This window comes from Tursiops truncatus, chromosome 16 (assembly GCF_011762595.2).
Source record: "Tursiops truncatus isolate mTurTru1 chromosome 16, mTurTru1.mat.Y, whole genome shotgun sequence".
In the NCBI taxonomy this organism is placed as follows: Eukaryota; Metazoa; Chordata; class Mammalia; order Artiodactyla; family Delphinidae; genus Tursiops; species Tursiops truncatus.
Genome location: NC_047049.1, coordinates 24,926,185 through 24,951,292, shown reverse-complemented (window position 1 = coordinate 24,951,292; position 25,108 = coordinate 24,926,185). Strand labels below are relative to the sequence as shown.

The 25,108-nt window shown below is 55.6% G+C and overlaps 1 protein-coding gene across 4 annotated transcripts in view; it reads left to right on the top strand.

Moving 5' to 3' along the window:
• Positions 1-25,108, top strand: part of NEURL1 (neuralized E3 ubiquitin protein ligase 1) — a 78,047-nt gene that overhangs the window by 35,680 nt on the left and 17,259 nt on the right. For 3 of the 4 annotated variants that reach the window (XM_033842087.2, XM_073793993.1, XM_073793994.1), the window contains 2 exons: positions 20,825-21,066; positions 21,508-21,829. In XM_033842087.2, coding sequence (XP_033697978.1) covers positions 20,825-21,066; positions 21,508-21,829 — 564 coding nt within the window. Of the gene's footprint in view, positions 1-10,894; positions 11,070-20,824; positions 21,067-21,507; positions 21,830-25,108 lie in introns of those variants that run through there. The other variant, XM_033842086.2, reaches the window with a different exon arrangement.

Below are 25,108 nucleotides of genomic sequence, written 5' to 3'. Positions count from 1 at the left end.
ACAATTGTCCAGATGAGGATGATGCTGGTGGCCTGAGCTGTGGGAATAGCCATGGCGTGGATTATAGAAGGACACCGTGACTTCCCAGATGGGGGAATTGACGCTGACACCAGACTTGTGGCCTGGCTAGTAGAACTCAAGGGGTAAACCAGGCCACGGAACCTTGGGGAGGTACCTGTGTTGGGTTGGATCAAGAAGGGGACTGAGAAGCAGTAAGTTAGAGCATGCTGACCCATCCTTGGTTTTCCACCAGACCCTGGTGGAAAGCAGGGGTGAGGGGGGCAATTCTTGATTGCCTTTCCCCAAATGATTCCCCTCCCACATCCCTGCTTCAGGGAACTCCTGGTTTAGAGTTAAAGATACATAAGTCTAGTGCACCCATTTTACAGATGTGAAAACTGTGGCCCATAGAGGAGATTGGTTTTTTCCAGGTCACACAGCAACTATGGAGGTGGTGTTACGACTAGTAAAAACAGACCTCCAAACAAAGGCTAATGCAGCCCACCTCCCTTAATTGGTGCCGAGAACACCTGTTCTCTGGGCAGAATTGGGTTCAGCTAAGCAGGGTTGAGGCTGTGATGGGTGGGGCATTGTTTTAGAGAGGGAAGGGGGCTTTCTGGGGAGACATCCTTGTTCCTTTTCGCCTAGTGGTGGGACCCAATTCAGGAGCAGCATTAACCCACCTCCTGGAGCCCTCACCCCCAGCAGGAGGAACCTGTGCAGACATTAAAAGAGGCTGCCCTCCCTGAGTCTCCCCAAACCCACGCAGGCTTCTGCAGACCTTCCTAAGCCTTGGTCAGGTTTCAGCATGGGCCACAGGAGTCCTGGAACCCAGGAGTCCGGGCTCTCGGGGAAAGTTTTGTCCTCTAAACTTCGATGCTGGAGAGTCCAGCCTGTGCATTGCTGGGGTCGCTGGTGGATTGTCTGACCTGGGGCTCCAGCAGCTGGAAGGAGGGAGGGAGGGTATGGCATCTTGGAGGACGAGCCTGAATATGTTCCTGGAGAGAGAGGAAAGGAAGGTGGAGCAACGGATGAAGGTACAAAATGGGAGATGGGGCAGCTGCAGGAAACAGCTGCAGGGAGGAAAATGGGTTTTCTGTCATTGCATGTACCCTGCGGTGGCCACCCTTTCTGGGCAGTCCTTTAGGGAGGAAGACCACAGTCCCGACAGTCGCCTTCCATCATCCACACCTGAGCTCTGGTTCCAGAGGCAGGAGCGGCCAGCACTGAGCCAGCCGCGTGCTCGTGGTCTCCCCAGGCCTTTAGGGACAAGAGCCCCTGTTTGTGGGGCTGACCGATGATGTGATGTGAGAATGTCTGGGTTTGGAGTGAGGGTGTAGGGCTGGAGGTGTAGTGGCAGGAAATTGAGTCCCTTTGTGGGCTCAGTGGGCATGAAAGCCACAGGCCTCTCTTGACAGGCCTTGAATAGACCCAAGTACTCACAGGTGCCTCTGTGCCTGGGCGTCCTGCCCTCGGCTCTGCAGCCAGCATGGCCAAGGTCCAGCGTGTTCCAGCCATGGCCCCTGAGTGGTGGGCGCAGAGCTGACCACAGGTCAGCCACTCACTTTGGCTCTGTGTGAACAGAAGCCCCTGTTTCAGAGGCAATCTGAGCCCCCTGTTCCCAAAAGGACCTGCCACCCCCCTTTCTCTTTTGAGAGCATTTTCAGGTTTGTGTCTCAGGCCTGTGAGGGCAGGTGCCCCTCTGCATTAATCCCCACTTCCCCTTTGCACATGGGCGTGGTGTAAAGATCTGGTCCCCAGAACTCAGAGCCCCTGTTCACCCCCCAGCATGGGAGTGGGCCCAGAGCTCGGCTGGGGCGAGGTCTGCGGGTGGTGCAGAGACCCAGGCAGGGCGGGACAATGACGGTGGGTACAACACAGCCGAAGTGCAGAGCCAGTTAATATCGGGATCGGTAAGTTTTACATTTGCACCTGCGGCAACCCTGGGCCCCTCTGACTGATGCTGTGTTTATTTAATTGAAAGTGGCTTTCCTCAGGGCAGCACTGTGTAGTAGACAAAGCCCAGGACCCTGGACTCCTGAGTCTGAGGTCTGGGTTCCGGACCCGCTCTGGCACTATATAGCTCTTGCAATTCATTTCTATCTCCCTGAGCTTGTTTCTCTCATCCGTTGAAAGGGATGAGCACCTGCCCTGTGGTATACCTAACAGGGGCTTCTGCAAATCTAGTAAGATTTTTGTGAAAGTGTTCTGTAGCTTTTAAAGCTGGGTTGTTATTCCAAGAGGCCACACAGCAGAGAGGCCAGCGCTTGTGCCCTGATATCTGGTAGATGGTGTGTCCAAATCCTAGCTTAGCTGCGTGTGACCTGGATGCAGTCTTCCACTTCCCGAGCCTCCATTTCCTCATCTAGGTGCTGAGTTCCCAGCGCTACCCTTTCTTTCTGTGGACCCGGAGCAGGTGTTTCAAGGTGCTGGCAGCACATGTAATTGTCTTAATTGATCTGGCTACTTATTTGTTTTAGTTTCTGCCTAATTTTTGCAGGAGGAGGAGGAGGTGCTGGGACTCCCACTGATGGGTAATGGGGAACCAGGTCAGAGGCCACGGTGAGGAGGGTGGGGCAGCCAGGCCCAGTGGGACTAAGGACTTCTGAGAGGCTGAAGCCCTCAGGCGGCTGGCAGAGCAGCTCTGGGCAGAGGCCTCTTCCTTGGACTGGGGATTCCGGGACTTGAGGGCCCACCTGCCCTCCGACAGCCCCTGGGACTCACAGCTCAGCCTCTCTGCTCTGCTGAGACTTCCTGAGTACCAGCCCCTCCCCTGCACCCTGATCTGGCCTGGGCCCTGTATGGTCACTGGTCCTCACCAAGGCTGTACCCGTGGTCATTCGCTTGGCCAGTATCCACCGCCTGCCCTCCTGGGAGGGGTACCATGCACTGCCTGAGTGCAGGCTCTGGAGGCCAACTGACCTGAGGTCAGATCCCAGCTCTCGCCTTTCCATGTCCTAGTTCCTTATCCATAAGGTGGGGCAATGATAGTGCCTTGGTGTCGACTTCAGGTCTGTGAGTGTCTCATCAGTAGCGCTCCCACGGCCATGGTACTTCCTGTGCATCCGCCCTGTTCTGAGCACACCACACGTGGGAACTCGGTTCATACCCCAGTAGCCCTATGAGGTAGGCACTATTATTGTCAACCCAGTTTTCAATTGAGAAAACAGGCACCAAATAGGTGTTAGATCTGGGATTTGAACCCGGGTCGTCTGACTCCACAGCCCGCTCTTCACCATCACCTGTGAAGCACCTGGTGTAGACACACGTGAGTGGTGGCAATGAATAGTATTTGCTGTTGTCAGATCCTAGGGGTCTGGCTGCCAGTGGCCTTTCTGGCAGCGCCCCAGAGCCTGGCCCCTGTGGGGTCCTGCACCATCACTCTGTCATGCCCACCAGTGCCTGATGGCTAAGCCCGAGTGCTGGAGGGAGAGGCCCTGGCAGTGGGCAGGAGGCAGGGTCAAGGCACCGGGGTAGACCTGGGGGCCACGTCGGCTGGTCCTAGACTCTGCCATCCCTCAGTAGACCGGATCTGGGAGGGGAAGGAAGCAGGAGAGAGCCTGAGGAAGTGGATTCTCAGAGGCAGGAGGGTGGGCCGAAGGAGGCCCGGGGGAGGGAAGCCTCCCCGCCTTGGGGTGGCTCCAGCTGTCCGGGTGCTGAGACCAGACAGGGCAGCCCGGAGACCTGGCTGAACCATGAGCCCTGGAGGTGTGTGTTGGAGTGTGTGTGGCAGGCGGAGGGGGTGGGGATGGTGGTCTCTGACTGTGGAGGAGGGATTTAACCTCCTGCTATTAGCTGCCAGCTTCCCTCATAATCCAGCAGGCGCGGCAGGATCTGTCGAGTGTGTTTACGCGTCTCTGGTGGACGAGGCTCTTGTCTTGCGCCGGCGCATGTGTCCCGTCTCCTGCGTCACCTTGGGTCTCCCCATCTCTCTGCCTCACCTCCCCCTTTAATGTGTCATTGTCTGCCCTTCCCCACCTTCCTCAGTAAGGTTATAATTTAGGGAGCAAACCTTATGAGTTCAGACCCTGGTAATTTATCACTTGTGATCACTGGGATGGCTTCAAATTTGAAATTTATTCCACCCGAACAAAAATAGAGCGCTAACCGGGTGACAAAGAACGATGTTTATTCTGCTTACTTAGAAGAACCCACTCTTACCTAGCACTCTGATGACATTTGCGTGAAAGGCATGCGTGCAGTAACATGCAAAGCTTAGAACTGGGGCAAGGAGAGTAGGGCTAGTAAATGGTACATGATGGTGATGATGAAGGTCATTCCCTATGGAGGCAGGTCCTCCCTTTCTTCTCCTTGGTGTAGCATATGTACTCGGTGCTGTATTCACATTCTGTATCCTAGGTCACTCCTCTCTGAGGTTGGGGTGAAGATCTTAGCTCCTCCAGGTTCTACTTGGATTCCTGAGTTCTCTGGGTCCCTGAACAGCACATCAACAGCCATAGTTACTATTATTTGTTGAGCCAAGCAACAAGCCTCAGAAAAGCTCTGGAGCTTGCCCAGTCACATGGCAGCGGAGCTTGCCTGACTGACCTCCAGACCAGAGCTCCCAGCCTCCACACAGGTGGGTGGCATATCACCTACCCTATCTGGCCAGGGACATAGATCTTATCACAGGCAAATGTTTGTTTCCAGCTGGGGTTTCTGTGGGTGTGGGCTCCATCTGGCACACCCTGTCCTGGGAATCGAAACCTTGTTCTTCCTTGTTCTGTCCTTTCTGCCTGGCATGGACGGTGACCCCTCTGTCTCGTCCAGGCTGGCCTGAGACCTGGGCCCCAAGCCCTGGGGAGGGGGAGGAGCCTCGGAGGATCTGAGACAGGGCTGCTTGGCGCTGGGCCTGGGGCCTGGGAGGGGCGCCCAACTCCAGGCTGTTTGCTCATATTCCCTTTCAGTCCCCAGCCCCCGCCTCTGCACCTGTTGTGTTCCCATCATCCTGGGCAGCTGGCAGCTGTCACTGCTGGGGCACCTGACCCAGCCCCCGAGGATGCCCCGTGAGCACCCTGGCTCCGGTTTCCCTGCAGCCACAGCTCCCGCTCTGCTCTCTGTTCCCCTGCAGCTTTGTCCTCATCTCCACGCGCGCTCGCGCTCTCCCGGGCTCTAGGCAGCGGCCTCCACTCTCATCCTGGTTCTGGGCGTGGGAGGAAGCTTGTGTGTGTGGGGGTTCCCTGCTCCCCATTGTCCTGCACCAAGCCCAGTCTAATCAGGCAGGGACGATGGCCTTAAGCCCCATATGCCAGGTGACTCATCAGCTCAATCAAATTATCCCTTGTTGATAAAAAAAAAAAAAGACACTATAGCAACCAGGGGGGCCTCCCAGCAGGGGTGCCTCCCCTCCCTGATCTCTCTTTCTACCAGGCCCCTCTGCCCCCCTCATAAAGAGAAGTTATCCCCTCTCCTTGTCCAGTCTTCCGTGGTTTCCGATGCCCTGACCTGTATGTCACGTTAAACACCGGAAAACATTAAACCTGAGTTCAGTCCTCCTACCCTCCACTCGCCGTGCGACCACGGGAAAATCCACAACCTACTAGGCCTCCTCTGCTGCCCCCGAAGGCAGTGGCTGGACCCAACACTCTCGAGGCTCCTCCCCCGCAGAGAGCTTGGAGTCCGCAGTTTGGATGGTTTCTATCGTCCAGGGAACTTGTTCCAGGTTTTATTGTGTTTGTACGTTTATTTATGTATTTATGGTCACATTGCGAGGCTTGTGGGATCTTAGTTCCCCGACTAGGGATGGAACCCGGGCCTCTGGCTGTGAAGACGTGGAGTCCTAACTACTGGACCTCCGGGGAATTCCCCCAGATTTTATTCTGCAGTTGCTGGGTCTGCGCTAGAGTTTACGTTCTGAGAGGTGCTGGGCCTTGGGAGATGTCGATGAGAAAGGATGTGGTGAGGGGAGGGTTGAGGTGGGGAGCTCGCCACGGAGACCATGATGGGACCCGGGAGGGAAGAAGGGCAGGCAGAAAGGGCTCAGGAGACAGGAGATGGCAGGGAGGGGAGGGGGGTCCTCAGGGGGGTAGGGTCTCAGGAGCTGCATGGGCCCAGAGAGCCAAGGGGGCGAGGGCTCCCTGGATGGGGCCAGAGGGCAGAAGCAGCGGGGGCTAGCCAGAGAGGGAGGGGTTCTCTCCGAAGCCTGGGCAGGGTTTCTATCAGACCAGGTTGCTCCCCAAGGGCACACCCAGGCCTGCCTTCGGCCTGTGCACTTTGAGGGACTACTGCCGCCCAGGTCACAGACGGGTCTACTTTCTCCAAGCTTTCCAGGCTGGGTTCTCCTGTTAGCAGGTGGGAAGTCCAGTCTTGTGCGAGTCCACAGTCTCCCTTGCCTCCATTTAAGCTCCATTCCTGGGAGGTCACCCCCTGTCTACTGAAAAATTCCTAGCTTCTGCCTCCACCTAGAACCCTTCTGATTCCTCAAGGAGAAGGTCATGGTCCCTTTGTCTTCTCTTCCCCAAGCAAGAAGAGTCCCTGCCCTTTGACCTGTTCTGGATAAAGCATGAATTTTGATGTCAGGCAGATCTGGGTTTGAGCTCTGCCTTGAGTGTTACCCAGCTGAACTCCACTTCAAGTGGACTTCAAACTCCATGACATTCCATGTCAGTGTAACCTCTCTGTCTCAGTTGTGCAGCCTGCAAGATGGGGCTGATTGTAATCCTGCGGGGATGTGGTGGGGGGTAGGTGAATACTTAGCACAGTGCCCGGCACACAGTAACTGTTCCATAAATGGTGGCATTTGTAGTCACTTCCGTAGATTTGCTTGTAGATTTCCCTTTCACATCCCCTTTTAACATCCTTTCTGGCTACAGAACAAAGCACTGCAAACATTCAGCCAGAGCCAAAGGAGCCTCATTCCTTGATCCCAGCGTGGCTCCTGCTTGGCTTCTGAAGGGCAGAGGTTGGGTCTCGCTCACGAGTGGGTCCACAGTTGGCACCAGTGAATGCGAGATGAATGAATGAGTGATATAGGTCAGTGGTTCTCTCGCCCCTTTTAGTAACAGAATGCTTTGGCCAAATGAAAATTTGTGACGTACCGATGAATAAAACAGAAGAGGTGCAGCGCTGGCTGCCACGTCATCTGTAAAGGCCTGGACACTGACCTGGGGAGACAGCAGGGGGAAACCCTCAGACACAGGACATTGCCACTTCCCACTTAAATTGCGGAAGTGGATTTGTAGGAAACAGGACCCAGGGAAATCTGCTTGAAAACCCCTCGGACAATGGTGCTGTGAAGGCTCAGGGGCCGCCCAGGCTGTGTCTCAATTCTCTTCTCCATTCTCACTCATGTGACCAGAGTGAGGACCACCGCTCACTTGAAGGACTCACCCTGCCCCCATCCATCCCTGCTGGGTTACTTCCCCTCACTCCTGTCTCCAGAGCATTACGCAGATTCAGTTCCATGGGTGAGGTATTTTCTGAGAGGCAGCGTTGTACAGGCATGACACTAGGCCCGAGGAGCCAGGGTGAGTCAGGGGCAGGCCTGACCCCGTGACTGCCACTGTTTTCTCGCCTGGTGCCTTCTGCCCCGTCCCGTGCATTCTGCACGCTGGATGGCAGAGTGACCTTTCAGCAATGTAGGCCTGAATGTTGCCCCCCCTGATGAAACGTATCAGGGGTTCCCTATTGCCCTCAGAAAAAAGGCCAGATTCTTCACCCTGCTCTTTGAGGCCCTGCCCCCAGAAAATTTCCCCAGGCTTCTGCTGCTGTCCCTGCTCCAGACATAAGAACCTTGCTTCCTGAATGGGCTGGGCTCCCTCCAGCCACAGGGCCTTTGCACATGTTATGTTCACTCCCCGGAGCACCCTCCATCCTAACCTACCTCCACAACACAGGGACGTGCCTACTTACCCTTCACTATTGCTTTTCAGGAAAGCCTGCCCCGAGCCCTGCTTTCTTTCAGAGCACTTTTCTAGAATTGTGATTGTATCTTCCTCACTATACTACTTGATAAATGTCTGTTTCCCTCTGGGCTGTAAGTCCACGAGAGCCAGGGCCTGTCTACTGTCGATCACCATGGTGTCCCCAGTGCATAGCTTAGTGTCTGGCACACAGTAGATGCTCAATAAGTGTTGGTCATGTTGAATTGCTGAGATGCATCCAGAAAGCCAGGGCAAGCAGATGAGGCCACAGCTGGGCTATGGCTGTCCCTGTGTAGGGTACAGTAAGACAGGGGTTTGGGAGAGGCATAGCTCGGGCTCAAAGGAGAGACAGGCTCCAAGAAAGGGGACTCAGTCTGCACCGGGGGCCCTAGCAGGGCTTCCCAGAAGAGGGGTTCCCAGTGCTGGGTGTAGGTGGGATGACCAGGCTGGCCAAGTGGGAGGGGTTGGTGAGGAAGGGCCTAAGCTGGTGCACTTAAAAGCAGACAGGTTGAGGGGGGTTGACTCTGCTGCTATAGGAACAGCCTCCAGAGCAGCCTCTTTGCCTCAGTTTCCTCATCCGTAAAATGGGCATATGAATGCAATTGATCTCTTAGGGTTGTTGTGGGGCTTGAACAAGTTAATATGTGTCACGTGCTTAGAACTGTTGGGCACACGATAAGGCCTTGTGTTTGCCATGCCATTTCTGTGACTATTTACCCCATAAAAAGCGTTTGGGGGCTTCCCTGGTGGCGCAGTGGTTGGGAGTCCGCCTGCCGATGCAGGGGACGCGGGTTCGTGCCCCAGTCCGGGAGGATCCCGCGTGCCACAGGGTGGCTGGGCCCGTGGGCCATGGCCGCTGGGCCTGCGCGTCTGGAGCCTGTGCTCCGCAACGGGAGAGGCCACAGCAGTGAGAGGCCTGCGTGCCGGAAAAAAAAAAAAAAAGCGTTTGGGTTATTTCCTCTCGGTCAGGTTTTGACTTAGCCTCCCTGTCCCGGAGGAACTGGGTCCGTGTACCACTGAGTGTGTGTGTGTGTGTATATGTGGCCGCACACAGCCGTGAGTAAGCATGTACCCGTAGAAAGGAACCGCCCTGTGTGGAATCGGGTGTCGAAGCTTCTCCCAGAGAGGAGTCTCAGGCAGGCCTCTGGTCTGAGGGGGTGTGGCACTGTGGGCTTGGGGGCTGTCCCACCCCAGGCCTGCCCAGCCTTCTGGCTGGTGACCCTAGGTCTGTCCCGAATGCCCCTCCCCCCTCTCTGCCCCTCCCCCAGACCCACTCAGGATGACAGCAGCAGCAGGGTACTGAGCCGAGGGCGCGGGGCCCAACACAGCCCTTCACAGTGTGCAGGTGTCTGAGTTCCATCTGGTACAGGACAGCCCCTGCCTTTCCCACGGCTCCTTCGCCAGCCCCACCCCTTTGCCCACTAGCCTTCCCTCCACAGATATCCCTATTTCACTCTTAAACCCTCCCACAACCTATTTTCTGTGAAAGAACTAAGACTGATTTTTTAAAAAAAAACATATATCACTCTCCTCTTTTCTCATTAGTTACTTCTATTGCACTTAGACAAGATCTAAGATTCCTACCATGGCCTACAAGATTCTTATTTTCTGGTTCTTGCCCATCTCTCCAAATTCATCTTGTCCCACCCAGATCTTTCCTTGGGAAACTAGATCCCTGGCCCCGGGGACAGGAGCTGGGGCTGAGCCAGGGCCTGGGAGGAGGGAGCTGTCCTGTTCTCCTGGGAGAGCCTCTGATGGGTGATGTCTGGGAGATTGTCTGCTTGAGTCCTGGCTATGCCTCTGACCTGCTGGGTAACCTGAGCGTCTCAGGACCTCCACTTTCTTTTCTGTAAAATGGACATAACAGAAGCCCCTGCCACCTGGAATAAACATCAGACAGTGCACGCAGTGCGTGCTGCACGCTGAGCGCTCAGTACGTGGCGGCCGCGCTCTTGGTGATGCCTTGGGGTCCCAGCATGCTTGCCTGGGGCTAGAGGGGTCTGCCGTCCCGCCGCCCTCTGCCCTCTCTGCACCTCTCCCTCCGCCGAGTGTGAGGTGCCAGGTTCTGCACCTCAGGATTTCTCCAGAGGCTTTGTGAGTCTGTGGGAGCGAGCGTGTGCTGTGGGTGTGCACTGTGAGGTGTGGATGTGTAGGTGTGTGTGCTGGTGGGCAACAGGTGGCTGTGTGCACAGTGGTGAATGCTTTCAAGTGCTCATCAGTCTGTGTTTGTGCATATAGCTGTGATGTAGTATAGACGGGTAGTGCGGTCTGTGTATATTGGTGTGTGTTTTGTACGTCTGTGATTAAAGGAATGGTTTAGTGTGGAGGTAAAAGTGTAGATTCCAGTACCAGACTGCCTGGGTTTGCAGCCCAGCCCTGCCACCTTCTAGGTAGGTAACCTCTTCGTCTCAGTTTTCTCATCTCATTTCTCAGATAGTAATAATAATGGTACCTATTGATAATAACCATATGCTGACCTCATCATTTCAGCCTGTGAGGACCAAAGGGGTTAATACTCGTAAAGCACTTGCAGTGGAGCCTGGAAGAAGATAGGAGTGATGTCAGCTCTTTGTTATTAAGCTGCACGAGCCAGATTGTAAGCACCTTGAGGGTAGAGACAAGGTCTGTCTTGCTTACCATGGCATCCTGTCATCTCCCCCAGCGTCTGCGTGTAGCAGGTGCATAATGGCATGTGAATGACTGTAGCCTGGGTGAATGGTGAGGTTGTGTGCATGTGTGTGTGTGTGATGAGGTGTGTGATAGGAAATGTGCGTGTGTGAGTCTGTGTGTGTGTGTCCGTGTGTGTCTGCCTGCTCTGGCTGGGGCATCTCCAGTGCTTTCTGGAGCTCGGCTATTTCAGGAAGCCTCCAGTCTCCTCCTCCTTATGTAAATAAACATGACAGATCAGCGCAGGGAGGTGGGGAGGCTCCGGGAGTGGGTGGGAGCTGGGAGGCAGCCGTGAGCGGGGGCCAGAGGGGCGTGTGTGCATGTGTGGCCGGCCTTGCGGGCGGCGGCGGGCTGCGTGCGGGAGGGGCAGGCTCGGCCCTGCCATGCCGGCTGCTGCTGGCCACGGAGGAGGGGGGTGGGCAGGAGGAGGGGAGCTGGCCGCCAGGGCGTCTCGGTGACGAGGCCAGCCAGCCAAACGGAGGTGGCCGTGCTACCCGCTGCCCACGATGGGGGGACAGATCACCCGGAGCACCTTTCACGGTAGGACCCTAGCTGATGCCTGAGGGTTTGCCCATCCACAGCCTGGGGACCACCTGGGGAGGCTGGGGCCGAAGGGCACTGGGGCTGAGGGCATGGCCATTCCGCCTGCCTCTTCACTCCTTGGTGGGCTCCGGGGCTGTGGGAGGGGGTGCCTTTGGGTGACAGGTACTGGGGTCGGGGGGAAGGCAAGGGGGGCTGGGACAAGCAGGAAGAGAGGTCCTTCCGTGGCAGACAGCAGGAGGTCAGACAGCTGAGTCTCCCCACAAAGTCTCCTTGTCCTCTTACCTCCCCAGGGCGCTGATCGGCATCCAGGGGGGATGTGAGGTCCCAGTGTCCATACTGCCCCCTCCTAGCACTGAGGCAAACCACAGTCAGACAGCTGGGGGGACCTGTTTCTGGGTTCTGGGATGCGGGCCATGGAGGTCAGTGCTGTGCTCCATGATGGAGCCATGGAGAGATGTGTGGGTACACGCGAATATGTAAGTGTGTGTGTGTGTGTGTGTCTGTCTGCGTTCATGAGTGTGCATTGGAGGTGTCTGTGGGTAGGTACCTGTGCTGGCTTGTGCCTAAGCACACAGGGGTGCAAACCACATTGCCTGACCTCAGTTCTCAAAGCGTGTGCTTCTGAGTCCTGGGGTTCACATCTGTGCTCAGACAGACCGACAGGCAGGCAGCTGAGGTGGTGAAAGGAAGGAGCGCTGGGTGGCCCCTGCTTGCCCCTGCTCCCGTCCCCTCATCTGCCTGGCCCCAGTACTGTGGTCTTGGGAGGAACATGGCCGATGTGGCACCAGACCCAGAAGGGAAGGCCTTCCCAGGGACTTGTTTTGTCATCGCTGGGCCCCCGTAGTTGGGGTTCCTGTGCAAACTGGCTGGCACCAGGACGGTGTGGGCTGACCCTGGGGGGTCCCTGCCACACTCCACTGTGTGCCCTCCTCCCCTCCTCGGGCAAGGCATTAGGAGGTGGGGCAGTCTCCGTGCTGGGTTCAGTGGGAACCGGGAAAGGGCCGGGAAGGAAGAAGGGTGGTGGCAGGAGTGAATGGGGAGCTGTGGCCAGGACTGGTGACCAGGTGACTTCCCCTTTCCAGGCCCTGGACTTTGAAAGAGTAATTTCTGATTAAAAAAGAAAAAGACAGGGAAGGAGACATGGGAAAAGCAAATCATTGTCTCTCTTAAAAGGCAATGAATTTTATCCTGGGCCCAGAGGGCCAAGTGACAGATGGAAGGCCCTGGAAGACACATAATCCGGAGCTGGCCAGAGGCAGTGCCCGTGGCCTGGGCCTTGGCCTGAGCCTCAGGCTGGGCTGACCTGGGGTGGGGGCACCTCTCTGGGCTCATTGGCTCCAGTGGAGCCTGCTGGCAGAGGGTCTGGAGCCGACTGACATTTTCCACTGGAGTCAGACTTGGGCAGGCCAGTGGCCTGGGAAGGACAGAGAGGCCCTCAGAACAGGCTCAGGATGCAGCACACCATCCTCCAGCTGCCTTAGAATGCAGGGTTCAGAGGGGATTGAGGACCCCAAGGCTACCCGAGATGGCCTGTGGCCGTCAAGAGCTCATGCTCTGGAGTAGATACACATGGGTGGTAGCAAGGGCAAGTGTCTCCCTGAGCCTGGTTTTCTCATCTGTCAATGGGGCTAATGATAGTAGCATCCTCATAGGAGTATTGTGAGGAGTACAGGAGACCATGTGAATAAGGACTTAACACAGGGGAAAGCTAAAGCGGAGAGGCATTCTGAGGCCAGGGTCCTATTCCTTCCTCTCCCGACGGGGACAGGAGGATAGCCTGGGGTGCACTGAGAACTCCAGGAGTTGGGCCATTGGGTGAGTGCTAATCAAATGCCCCATCTGCCTTGGCCTCCGACCGCTTACCTGGACCACCTTCCTCAGCCTGGGTCCCCTGTAAGCTGGCCCTGGCCCCGGCCCCGGCCTCAGCCCGCCATCAACACTAACAGGCGATGGGAGTTGGGAGTTGGGGCGAGGGGGTGTTTGCCTGTGCCCGCATGGCCCCTTAGCCAGGACCCTGCCTGCGTGTCCACACATGTCCTCACCCGTGTCCGTACCTACGTGTCCCCACACCTGTCCACTGGCTGCCCTGGTGGCTTTGGTTTCACCCCCTTCTGGGAGGGGAGTTGTGGGGAGTGGGAGGTGCAGGGGGTTCACTCCTTCCTAGGGGTGCTCTCAGCAGCCTGACTCCTGAGGACATAGTTACATGGCTCCTGCTGGTATTTTCACGTGCGCCTTGGGGGTCTGATTTGGCTCGAGCTGAAAATTTTGGGTTGCCGGGTTACAGTGAGAGGTGAGGGGTTGTGTGGGCGTATCTAGTTGTGCGTTTGTGGGCGTGTCCTGGCTGTTTCTGTTTCTGGTGACTGCAGATCGTGTGTATCCGGGTTTTAGGTCTTTTTCCGTGTATACCCACATAATGTGTCCCTATCTGTGCCATATTTAAGAGACTGAATATTTTGTGTCTGCGTTTCCATGTGTGAGCAGCCACACAGTTTCACATTTGTGAGACTGTTATTCTGTAGAGGTCAGTGTTTCTGCGCGAGTCGTGTGTGTGTGTGTGTGTGTGTGTGTGTGTGTGTGTGTGTGTGCGCGCGGGTGCGCTGGTGGTGAGGAGTCCGGCTCCTCTGGGACCAGCCTGGCAGGGGACCCTTGGGAGAGATGAATTCTCATTTGGAAAATGGTTTCAGCAGTTACATGCTTGATCTTTTTCATCAGGCAGATTTCCAGAGCTGCTCCCCGTCTTTAGGGCAGGATGGGGGTGGGGAGAGCACAGAGCGAGGCAGCCCCGATCCTGGGAAGCCCCCCTCCCCTCTCCTTCCCAACCCTCCCCTCCTCTTCCCTGCCCTCCTCCTTTACTTTCTTTAAGGCTCCTCCCCCCCGCCTCAGGGCAAGGGATGGGCCCGTTGCTGAGGGGCTGATATGCGGATGACACACACACATGCGCCCAGACATACATGTCACCCCCAGGTCTCTGGACCCGCAAATCCTAGTTGCTGGGGTGTAGGGACCTGAGAGATTGGTTCCCACTGTCCTTTTACAGAAGGGGATGCTGTGGCTCGGAAAGGGAAATGGCTGACTGAGGTTGCATAGTTAGCGGCTCAGAGGGAATCCAGACCTCATCCCTTCGGCAGCTAACTCCCTGCTTCCCCTCCTTGGGTTCCTAATTCTCACTCAGGCAGCAGGGGACAGGCCATCCCATGGACTTGGGAGATCTGGGATTAGCACAGAAGGAGCCTCCTCTCTCCCGGCAGCAGCTCTGGAGTTTTAGGCCAAGGTGAGCTCCCCAGAGCCTGGCAGGTGTGTCTTGAACATACGTGACACACACACACACACACACACACACACCCCACTTGTGCCTGTAGGCTCCAGAGGCGGTGGGGAGGGAGGAATCAGGTTGATCCATCTGTGTTCTCTTCACCCAGCCCAGTGTCTGGCACCCAGTGGCACCCAGCAGATGCTTGGTCACTGAGTAAGAGGGAAGAGTGTGGGGCACGGGCCCCGGGCTGCTGGACCACATCGCAGTTGGAGCTGCAGGTGGCCTGGGGGGGGCCGATGGGGTGGAAGATGTGAGCCCTGAGCTGGGTGACAGGCCAGGTAGGGCTGGAGAGGGAGTGGGACACGTGTTCTTGGTGAGAATTTGAATCCTGTTCTGCTCTTACTGGCTGTGTAACTTGGGGTCAGTGCCTTTATTTGTCTGAGTCTCAGTGTCCACTTTCATAAATTGGGGGTGGGAGGGTTTACCTGGAAGGGCTGTAGAAAGAGTAAGTGAGCTAACTGGCATAAAGGGCAGCCTGTCTGGTACACAGCAAGCACTCTGTAAACGGATGTGAAGGTTTCCCCGAAGGTTCCTCCAGGCCCGTGTGTGCTCGTAAGTGTGTACAGACAAGCGCCTGTCTGCCTTTAAGGACCAAGACTGCATCTTCTGTCTCCTCCAGCCCTGGCAGGCCCCCGGGACAGAGCGTTCCCTGGGTGCTGTGTCCACATTAGGCGCACGCCCACTGTGTGTATGTGCACACATGTGCACGCGAGTGAGTGTGGATTTGTGTCAGGGGAACTGAGGGTGATGGTCTGCGTGGTGTGTGGGTTTATGTGACTGAGCCATGCTCCCCCTCATTCTCTCAGGCCTGGCTTGGGGGCTTTGGGGGGTGGGGGGCGCTGGGAAGACAGGGACCAGGAGGCGAACTCAGAATGGTTATCATCTGGAATCTTGGGGTGGGATAGGGGAGGAGTAGGAGGAGGGCTGGTTCCCTCCCTGAAGTGAAGATATTGGGAGACGCACCTCTATGCACATCTGGTTGCTGGAAACGTCAGAGCCTGGGATGCCGTGGAGTGAGTGAGAGCAGGAGGCTCCATGTGGAGATTAGCTTGGCCGTGAGGGTGCCTCTCCTGCCCACTCCCTGCCACTCTCCTTTGCCCACCTCGTCACTGTGGATTCATTCGGTCTTCCAGGGACCAGCAGGACCTGCTGTACGCGTAGCCGAGCTCTCTGGGGCAGATGACTGGGTGCTAACGTGGCCCCTAACCCTAAATGACAAAGGCATATTCTTGGGGGCTGCAGAGGTCATGGAGAAACTGACCAGGGTGGAGTGGAGCGTTCATGTAGGGCAGAGGGGACCGAGCATGCTGGCCAGCTAGCTGTGGCCCAGTGAGGATGGCTGCACAGCCAGACAGATCTGAGTTCAGAGCCCAGCTCCACCACTTACTAACTGTGTGACCCTGGGCAAGTTATTACCTCTCAGAGCCTCTGTGTCCTTATCTATAAGATGGAACTAAGTGATCTGTACTGCTGCATAACAAAATACCCCAAAAGTTAGTGGCTTAAAACAGCAAACAAACATTTAATTATCTCACATTTTCTGTGGGTCAGGAATCTTGACACGGTTTAGTTAGGTGCCTCCAGCTTAATGTCCCTTGTGAAGTTACGGTCACGTTGTTGGCTGGGGCTGCAGGCTCATCTGAAGGCTTGCCTGGAGGCGGAGCCACATCCAGGCTTACTCACATGGTGACTGGTGGTCCCTGGTCCCTCCCCCATGGGCCTCTCCACAGGGCTACCTTACATGGCTGGCTTCCCCAGAGGGAGCGACCCGAGAGCGGTAAGAGAAAGTAACCAAGAGAGAGGCCAAAGGTTTTTTTTTTTTAATTAATTAACTAATTTTATTTATTTTTGTTTGTGTTGGGTCTTCATTGCTGTGCACGGGCTTTCTCTAGTTGCGGCGAGCTGGGGCTCCTCTTCATCGCAGTGTGTGGGCTTCTCATTGTCGTGGCTTCTCTTGTTGTGAAGCACGGGCTCTAGGTGCGTGGGCTTCAGTAGTTGTGGCACATGGGCTCAGTAGTTGTGGCTCTTGGGCTCTAGAGCTCAGGCTCAGTAGTTGTGGCACACGGGCTTAGTTGCTCCGCGGCATGTGGGATCTTCCTGGACCAGGGATCGAACCCATGTCCCCTGCATTGGCAGGAGGATTCTTAACCATTGTGCCACCAGGGAAGCCCAGGCCAAAGGTTTTTTATAACCCAGTCTTGGGAGTCCCGTCCCATTACTTCAGCTGTTAGAAGCTAATTTCTAGGTCCACTCCACACCCCAGGGGAGAGGATTACAAATGGGCTTACAGGATTACAGGGGACTGCTAGGAGGTGGAGGTGGGGATCACTGGGGCATCTTCGAGGCTGCTTCCCACAGATCCCTAACTTTCAGGGCTTGGGAGAATGAGACAAGGTTGTACAAGAAAGGAATCAGGTGCCTGATACAGGAAAAAAAAAAAACTCGCGATTTTTCTCCTTCCTGCAGGCAAGTGGGGAGTGCTGGAAGGTTCTGGAGCAGGCAGGGCTGTAGTCAGACATGGAGTGTGGAATCTTGGTGCTGGGCAGTGAAGGAAGCTGTCCCTTTGGTCTCCTCTTTCTCTGATTTCTCCACAGGACACCAGAAAGGGCAAGGCACCACGTAGGTGCTCCTTGGACACTTGCCAGTTATCGGTGGATTGAAGAACTGAACAGTAGCAGTTCAGTCGGTGGCTTTTATTGAGCACCTGCTGTGTGCTCTGAGCTAGGCCCTGGGGAAACAGCAGTAAAAAAAAAAAAAAAAGACAATGGTCTCTGCCCTCGGGGGGCTCACAGCCCATCAGGGAGACACGCAAATAACCCTGAAGCCGTTCCTAGCCAGAGAGCTGCACCACAGAGCACAGAAAATGGTCTGAGTGACTCGACCTCTACCAAGGATGGCACATGCCCAGAACCATCCTGGGTGTGAAGAAGACAAGTCAGTGCATTACATATAGTGGGTGCTTCAAGGCATTTGGGCTTAATTCTGTGGAGGATCCAGAGTTGAGAAAGGCTGCTGGGGTGATGGATGCTCTCTTAGGGGCATATGGGATCCTTGGACTTGGTCTGGGGATCAGAGAGACTTCTGGGAGAAAGGGGGCTTTAAAATCAAGGTCTGAAGGAAGAGTGAGAGAAAGGCAGGTTTATAGGTGGGAAGGAGGAAGGAATGGTTCCCAGCAGAGAAAGGGGCTTGGGCCAGCCCTTGAGGCTAGAGGCAGGTAAGGGAGGTGGGCCCCTTGAGGGGGAACCCAGAGAAATTCACATCTGTGTAGTTTTACTTTCATCTCACTCAGGGCCCTCCCCCACCTGCTCTCCCGAATCTCCCAAGCTTTTCCCCCAGAGGGAGCCCTGTTCAGTGACTGTGTGTAAACTAGCCCCAAGTCAGGACCACCCTGGCAATCTGGGATTAGGGCGTCTGGGATAAATTAAAATAGAAGTGTCTGGCCTCCCACTGGGCGTAAATGAACAGATCATTTCCTGTGGTGGTGGTTGTTGCTTTTATAAGAAATAATAAGACCTTAGGCTTATGTTGGAATCAGGTGTTAAAGTCTGAAACATTCTTTCACACCTGTGAACTCACTGGGTTCTCACAATGGCCTGGAGAGGTGGGCAGGGCAGCTATGATGACCCTGTTTTACAAAGAAAAAAATTAAGGTCCAGAGAGGTGAAGCACCTTGCGCAGAGTCACACAGCAAGTCTGTGGCATGGCCGGGTTTTGAAACCACGGTCTCCTGCCTCCAGGGCTCGTGCTCTTTGCCCTGTCTTGTACTGTCCAGAAAGTGAGGTAAGCCTCCCTCATTGGAGATGCCAATGATCGTGTCAGCACTGGTATTCAGGTCCACAGGCTCAGAACATAGTGGGATCCAGCTGGGCCTTGAAAGATGGGTGGGATTTGGAGAGGTGTGGGTGGGGCAGGGAGAGAAGATATGCAGGGCAGGGGAAATAGCTTGAGCAAAGGCGTAGGAGAGTACAGATTGATGTCAATTGCAACAACAATAATATAATTATTAGCAACTATTATTAATAATAGAATTATTAATAACTATTATTATAGCAGCTACTTACTAGATTCGTTTTAAATACAGCATCTCTTTAATTCTTGCAAGAATACCCTTTAATTCTTGCAAGAGACTGCCCTGAGCCCAGGGGGTACCTCTTCTAGGTGGGGCACCTATATCCAGTGCCACACGTTGCTCTCAACTGTCCTCTTCCATGGAATGACCTCCCCTGCTCTGTGCTATTCAGGGGTCAATCAGCTTCTTTGGGTGGCCTTCCTAGACTGTCTGGGTCTCCTTTGAGCAATTCCAGCCTTCACTGCTTGGTGGCTTTCAAAGCCCTTGAGCACCATTCTTGGTTCCTTCGTGAGAGCAAGGTGAGCCGCGCCTTGTGCCACCCTCAACTCGTGGGCCTGGCATGCAGGAAGCAACTCCAGAGAGGCCAGGAGGCTGATGCTCAGGGTATCTGGCTGGCTCTGGACTGTGGATGCTGGTGTCTGGGGCCCTTTGGGAAGGAGGAAGCAAAGGTGCAAAGTGTTGCAAACCAGTGCAAATACTGGACCAAAGTCTGGCCTTCCCGCCTCCTGGGATTCTCCCCTCCTTCTCTCCTCTCTGCCTGTCTTCCATCCCCTTCCTGGAAACCCCTCCCCCCTATTTAGGGTGGGGAAGGCCTCTGGGCTAACCAGGCTTTCTGTATTATTAAATTCTTGCCTTGGAGGGACCAAAATTTGAAACATCCCAGATGGCCTCAGTCACATTCTGCGGCTTTCTACGTCCCCACCCCATCTTCCCCATCCTCTGTGTCTCTTCTCAAGATGACCGGATGGGCAGGAGCTGCCCTTCCTGATGGATGAGACACAGATCTTGGGGAAGAAATGAACCCCCCCACCCCGAGCCCCCAGCTGCCAAGGCTGTGCATTAATGCTACCAATGCTGCTGATGCCTGGCTTAGAGTCACGGAGTGGAGGCCACTTATTGTGCCGGAGGGGAAGTGACTTCCCCAAGGTCACATGGCCAGTTAGTGACAGACACAAGCCACCTGGCACCACATCCCATGTTCTTTCCTCTCTCTGCCCTGCCTCCTGGATGCCAACCTCACATGTTTGTAAAGTGCCTTATGAACCAAGCCCTGCTTATGGAAGAAAGCACAGTGCCTCCCTGGCTAGGGGTTCTTGAAGCAGATCCGAGTTCCTAGGAAGCCTGGGCGAAAAGGCCAGCCTGTGTTCAAGATGTTGTGGGCATGGGCAGTGTAAAGCAGGAAGGCAGCCTGGGGAGGAGGGAGGAGGGAGGAGGGAGGTGGTCCCGGAGGAGGGAGGAGATGGGCATGCTCCTGGGGCTGACGCTGCAGAGGCTGCCTCACCCACCTTCCTGGTCTGCAGTGCCAGCGCCATGGTCAAGTGTTCACTGCAGCCTAGCCTTGTCAGTCCAGCTCCAAAGCCTTCTCCTCCTCCCCTCCTCCAGGAGGCCTTCCTGGGAAGTGACCTACCTTTTGGTGCATGTTACTGTCTGCCATTTGTATTGCAGTTTCTGTCCCTATCTTATCTCCCTTCCTGGACTGTTGGCTGCTTGAGGACAGGATCCATGTATGTTTCATGCCTTATCTTCAGTGCCTAGGACAGGGCTTGGTATTCAGTAGATACATAATGAATACTTGTTGAGTAAAATACATGGTGGTGGTAGTGAGTGACAGTGAATAGTGTTGGATGTTGGTTGTAAATGGTGGCTTGTCACAATGCTAGAGGGCGGAAAGTAAATGGTGGTAAATACTGGTGAGGAGCAGTAGATGGTAGTTGTTGGTGGTCTGTGACAGATGGGGGTAGATGGTGGTGGTGGAAGGTGACGGGTGAAGGGTGGGGCGGACGGTGGTGGGAGGTGATGAGTGAAGGGTGGGGGCAGATGGTGGGGGGAGACGGGTGAAGGGTGGGAGTAGATGGTGGTGGGCGGTGATGAGTGAAGGGTGGGGGCAGATGGTGGGAGGTGACGAGTGAAGGGTGGGAGTAGATGGTGGTGGGAGGTGACGGGTGAAGGGTGGGAGTAGGTGGTGGTGGGAGGTGATGAGTGAAGGGTGGGGGCAGATGGTAGGAGGTGACGGGTGAAGGGTGGGAGTAGATGGTGGTGGGAGGTGATGGGTGAAGGGTGGGAGTAGGTGGTGGTGGGAGGTGATGAGTGAAGGGTGGGGGCAGATGGTGGGGGGAGACGGGTGAAGGGTGGGAGTGGATGGTGATGGGTAATAAATGGTGGTAGGTGGTGAAGTGGGAAATAGCAGTAGATGGTAGCAGGAGAAGGAAGGTGGCAAAAAGTGGCAGTGGTGCTAAGGGGCAAAGATGGTGGAAATCCTGGGCAGTGGTGACTTCTGCTTATGCCCCAGCCCTCTCCCCTTCCCTAGGGGACCCTGGTCCAGCTCTTGGACTGTCAAATTCTCTGACGCTGTGGCTTGTTCCTTTGCAGACTCCATCGGGGGCCCCTTCCCTGTCACCTCTCACCGATGCCACCACAAGCAGAAGTACTGCCCACCGGTGCTGCCTGGTGGGGGACTCCCGGCCACGCCACTGCTCTTCCACCCACATACCAAGGGCTCCCAGATCCTCATGGACCTCAGCCACAAGGCCGTCAAGAGGCAGGCCAGCTTCTGCAATGCCATCACCTTCAGTAACCGCCCGGTCCTCATCTATGAGCAAGTCAGGCTGAAGGTGGGGCCTCCCTCCCTGTTCCCGTCACTGCGTCCCCCTGGGGCCTCTGGACGTTCCTGCCAGGCACCGCCTTCTGCTAACAGCCATCACTACCCCCTGCCCCTTCTCTTTCCTCCCTACCGCACTTCTACCCTTCTTCATCCCTCCTCTTTCTCTCTCCTCCTCCTTACTCCTTTCTCAACCTTCCCTGCATGACGGAGAAGGAACGGGAGAGGGGAGTGGCCATGGGGAGGTGATGGGAGATGATGGTGGGAGGTGAGAACTAGCTCTCACTCGACTGGTGGGGGCTCCTGGGGGAGGGAGAGGAGCCCAAATAGCGGGTGAGCTGGGCGGTGTGACTCCCCATAGGAGTCTGTCTGGGGGTGGTCTGCAGAGAAGGGCACAGCCCTTTCCCCTTGGGCTCACTGACGGTGTGTCTGAGGCCAACCCCCTGCCGCCCAGATCACCAAGAAGCAGTGCTGCTGGAGCGGGGCGCTGCGGCTAGGCTTCACGAGCAAGGACCCATCCCGTATCCACCCTGACTCACTGCCCAAGTACGCCTGCCCCGACCTGGTGTCCCAGAGCGGCTTCTGGGCCAAGGCGCTGCCCGAGGAGTTTGCCAACGAGGGCAACATCATCGCCTTCTGGGTGGACAAGAAGGGCCGTGTTTTCTACCGCATCAACGACTCGGCCGCCATGCTCTTCTTCAATGGGGTCCGTACAGCCGACCCGCTCTGGGCCCTGGTGGACGTCTACGGCCTCACGCGGGGCGTCCAGCTACTTGGTGAGTGCCCACTCCCTCTGGCCCCTTAGGTGCAGGGCACACTTCTGGTGCTGTGGTCTGACTTGACTTGGTTCTATCAGGCATGGGGCTCCCTCCCCCACTGGTAGCAGCCCTGGGGCTGACTGGGCACTGGGACAGCTCTAGGAGCCTTGATGTGAACTGCAGAGCATCCATTCTTCCAGGCCCACAGCTGTGGCAAGTGGAGCCTGGCGAGATTTCTGCCCTCTGTGGTCCCTCAGGTTGTGCCTTTGAGCCATGTGCGACCTTCATGATCATGTATGGCAGCCTCAAAGACCCCCTCACCCCCAGGAAGTAATTAATATTAATCATCATAACTACAGTTTACAGAGCACTTACTGTGTGCCAGGCACTTTGTTATTGCCGTTCTCGTAGCAACCCTGGGAGGCAGACTCCCTCACTGGGCCCGTGGAGGCCAGCCTCAAGCTCAGGGAAGTTGTCGTTGGCCCTAGGAGGCGCTGCAAGGCTCAGCCCCAGGTGAGCCCTGGCCCCTGGGCTCTGCAGCCTTCCAGGAGGTCCAACCCCACCTTAGTCCTTTTTGCAGGGATATGGGTGAAAGGGGTAGGAGGGGACAGCAGAAGGCACGAGGGGGGCTAAGACTCTTCTGGCTGCTTCTGGGCCCCCAGTGTGAGTAAGGCTACTACAGGGGAGTGAGAGGGCAGACATCCTGTGGGAGGTGAGGAGGAGGGGCATTAGAAAGTATTCTAGGGCTGCTAAAGTACCAGGCTTCCTGGCAAGGGCACACACAGACCCTAAAATGCCAGGGCTGGAAGGGGCCTCAGAGTCTCAGACTTCCTTGGGTCTCACAGCGAGTTGGTGGCTGAGGTGGGGCTGGAATCCAGGTCACCTGACTCCCAGTCCAGGAATCCCACTTTGCTGCACTTGAGCATGTGTAGGCAAGTGTGTGTGCATGTGCACACATAGGCTGGGTACAGGTCAACCCACTGGCAAATTGGCTGTGTCTCCAGGAGGATCCTGGATGAACCTCAGATCTTCCATCTGTAAAATGGGTTGGTAGGAAAATTAAATCCAACTAAGGAGGCTATGAGTAAAGTGCCCAGCATAGTCCTGGGTACCAAGTCGTTGCTCAAGCCAATGTTTGCTCTTCCCATCTCCCATCCCTGCCCCACATCCCTGCAGAGAAAACTGCCATGCAGGTGGTGGAAAAACGTTTTTTCTTTTTGTCCTTTCTGACGTCAGAGCCTAGAAACAGTGAAGCTCTTTTTTTTCAGAACACTTTTATTTGAGTAAAAAGATAGTTAAAAAGAAAAAAGACTGTGAAAGTAAAAACAAAGAAATGAGTAATCGTTAGAAGTCTTTCTGTGTGAAGGAGGGATCCATGTCTTACCCAGCTAGTTTCCTCTCCAGGGTGGAATCTTGTGCCTGGTGTGTACAGGACCCTGAGGAATATTTGCGGTGTGGGTAGGGGAGAGTGGTGGGATGGACGTTAGATGAAGGAAAGGGTTGGGGGCGTGGCCGAGGTAGACCCAGCCCCCCTCACAGACAGCCTCAGGCTCACTGGGAGACAAAGCAAACACTCGAGAACGATCGGGGCATAACCCAAGAGACAACAGTTAATCGCTGAACGCTGTGGTCACAGGATCTCATACATTTGCCAAGATGGTTTCCATCCAGTTATCTCATTTCACCTCCCAGCAGCTGGCCCTGGAGGGAGTGATTATTATCCCCATTTGTCAGGGAGAAAACTGAGGCCCATGGAAGGCCTGTCCTGTCCGTGTATGGGTGTGGCAGAGCTGGGACTTGAACTGGGTGTTCTGATGGCAAAAGTAGTACCTTTCGCATTACCTGCCCCCTCCCCATCCGGCCCCCCCACCACCAGCAGCCGCGGTGGGTTTAAGCAGGAAGTCAGAGGAGGCTGAAGTCAGTGTGGGAGGATGGAGTCTAGGAAGGCTTCTTGGTGGAGGAGGCTTAGGCTGGGCCTATAAGTTCCAGGAGGGTTGGGATGGGGGTGAGGATGAAGGGGACATACTGGGTGAGATGGGGCTTCCGAATCTCAGGGGCTGAGGGAGGGGCTTGGAGAGTAATCTTGAAGGGCCCCACCCTGGGGCAGAGCCCAGGCACTGACCTGGCCCAGCCTCTTTGACTATAAATGGGTTTTCACGCAGTATTTTCAGTTGCATTTGGATTTCCTGTCGGCCTCCTCTCTGTATACCCAATAAGGCCAAGGCCCAGCTGATTCCCGTCACAGCTGTAAATCACCATAATCCCTGGGCATTGTAAAGCACTGATTATGGCCCCTAACATGAATTAGCAGGTTAAAATAGCTCCCCGATTTGCTCTTCCTAAATTGATTTCTTTTGTGAAGAAAGGAGAGACGCACCCAAGTCATCTTCGGAGGTGGGCCTCCTGCTCTATGCTCTCATTCCGCGCCCCTGCCCCCGGGACACACCTGCTGCCCTGTATAGTCTCAGGGTCCATTTCCCTCCCTCTCCTCCCCACTTCTCATCTCCCCCTCTCTCCTCACCTGCCACGTCAGTGCACCTGTGTCTTTCTGGGCCTCTCTCTCCCTCCACCCAGATCCCGCCGGCTCCTCTGCTTTCCCTCATCTTCCTCCTCAGCTGAGTTTCTCCTCTGAAGAAGTCACTCTCTGTCTTGGGGGCTCTGAGGATGGGCCTGTCTTTCCTGGGGTGATTGTCCCCCAAAACCATGGCTCATCTTTAGAGATTACCTGCCAGAGGCCTGCCCCCTCCTCTCTTGCCTCCACCTGGAACCTGTGGCCAAAGCCCTCCGAGCTCCTCAGCCCACACTGGGCTCCCTGGCACATAGTAGGTCCACAAGTCAGGCCACGGACAGATTGGCCGTCATCCCGCCACAGAGTGGAGGTAGGGGCTGATGTCTCTCCCTGATTGACACCTCCAGGTGGGGTCCCCATCCCCGCCCCCCACTGCCCTAACCATCACCTAGGCCCCCTGATGCCCGTGCCATGGCCCCAGCAGACCTGCTTCAGGCCTTCCAGGCTCGCTGTTATGCTGGAGTTCACAGCAGATCACCCTCTTCCCTCCGAGCACCCTGGCCCAAGCCTAGGCTGGTAACTCCAAGAATAACAGCTTCCTACCTCCAGGAAGAAGGACCTGCCAGCAACTAAATAAATACAAGTTTTATGGGGTGATTAGTACTTGGAGAGATAAGTTCCTATCCCAGTTTTCAAGGTCTCCCTCCTCCTCTCAGAAGTGTCGGTTCAGGAAGAGCAGCTGTGGATCCTGGCAGAAAGCTCGTGAGCCAGGAATCCATTTGTAGGGT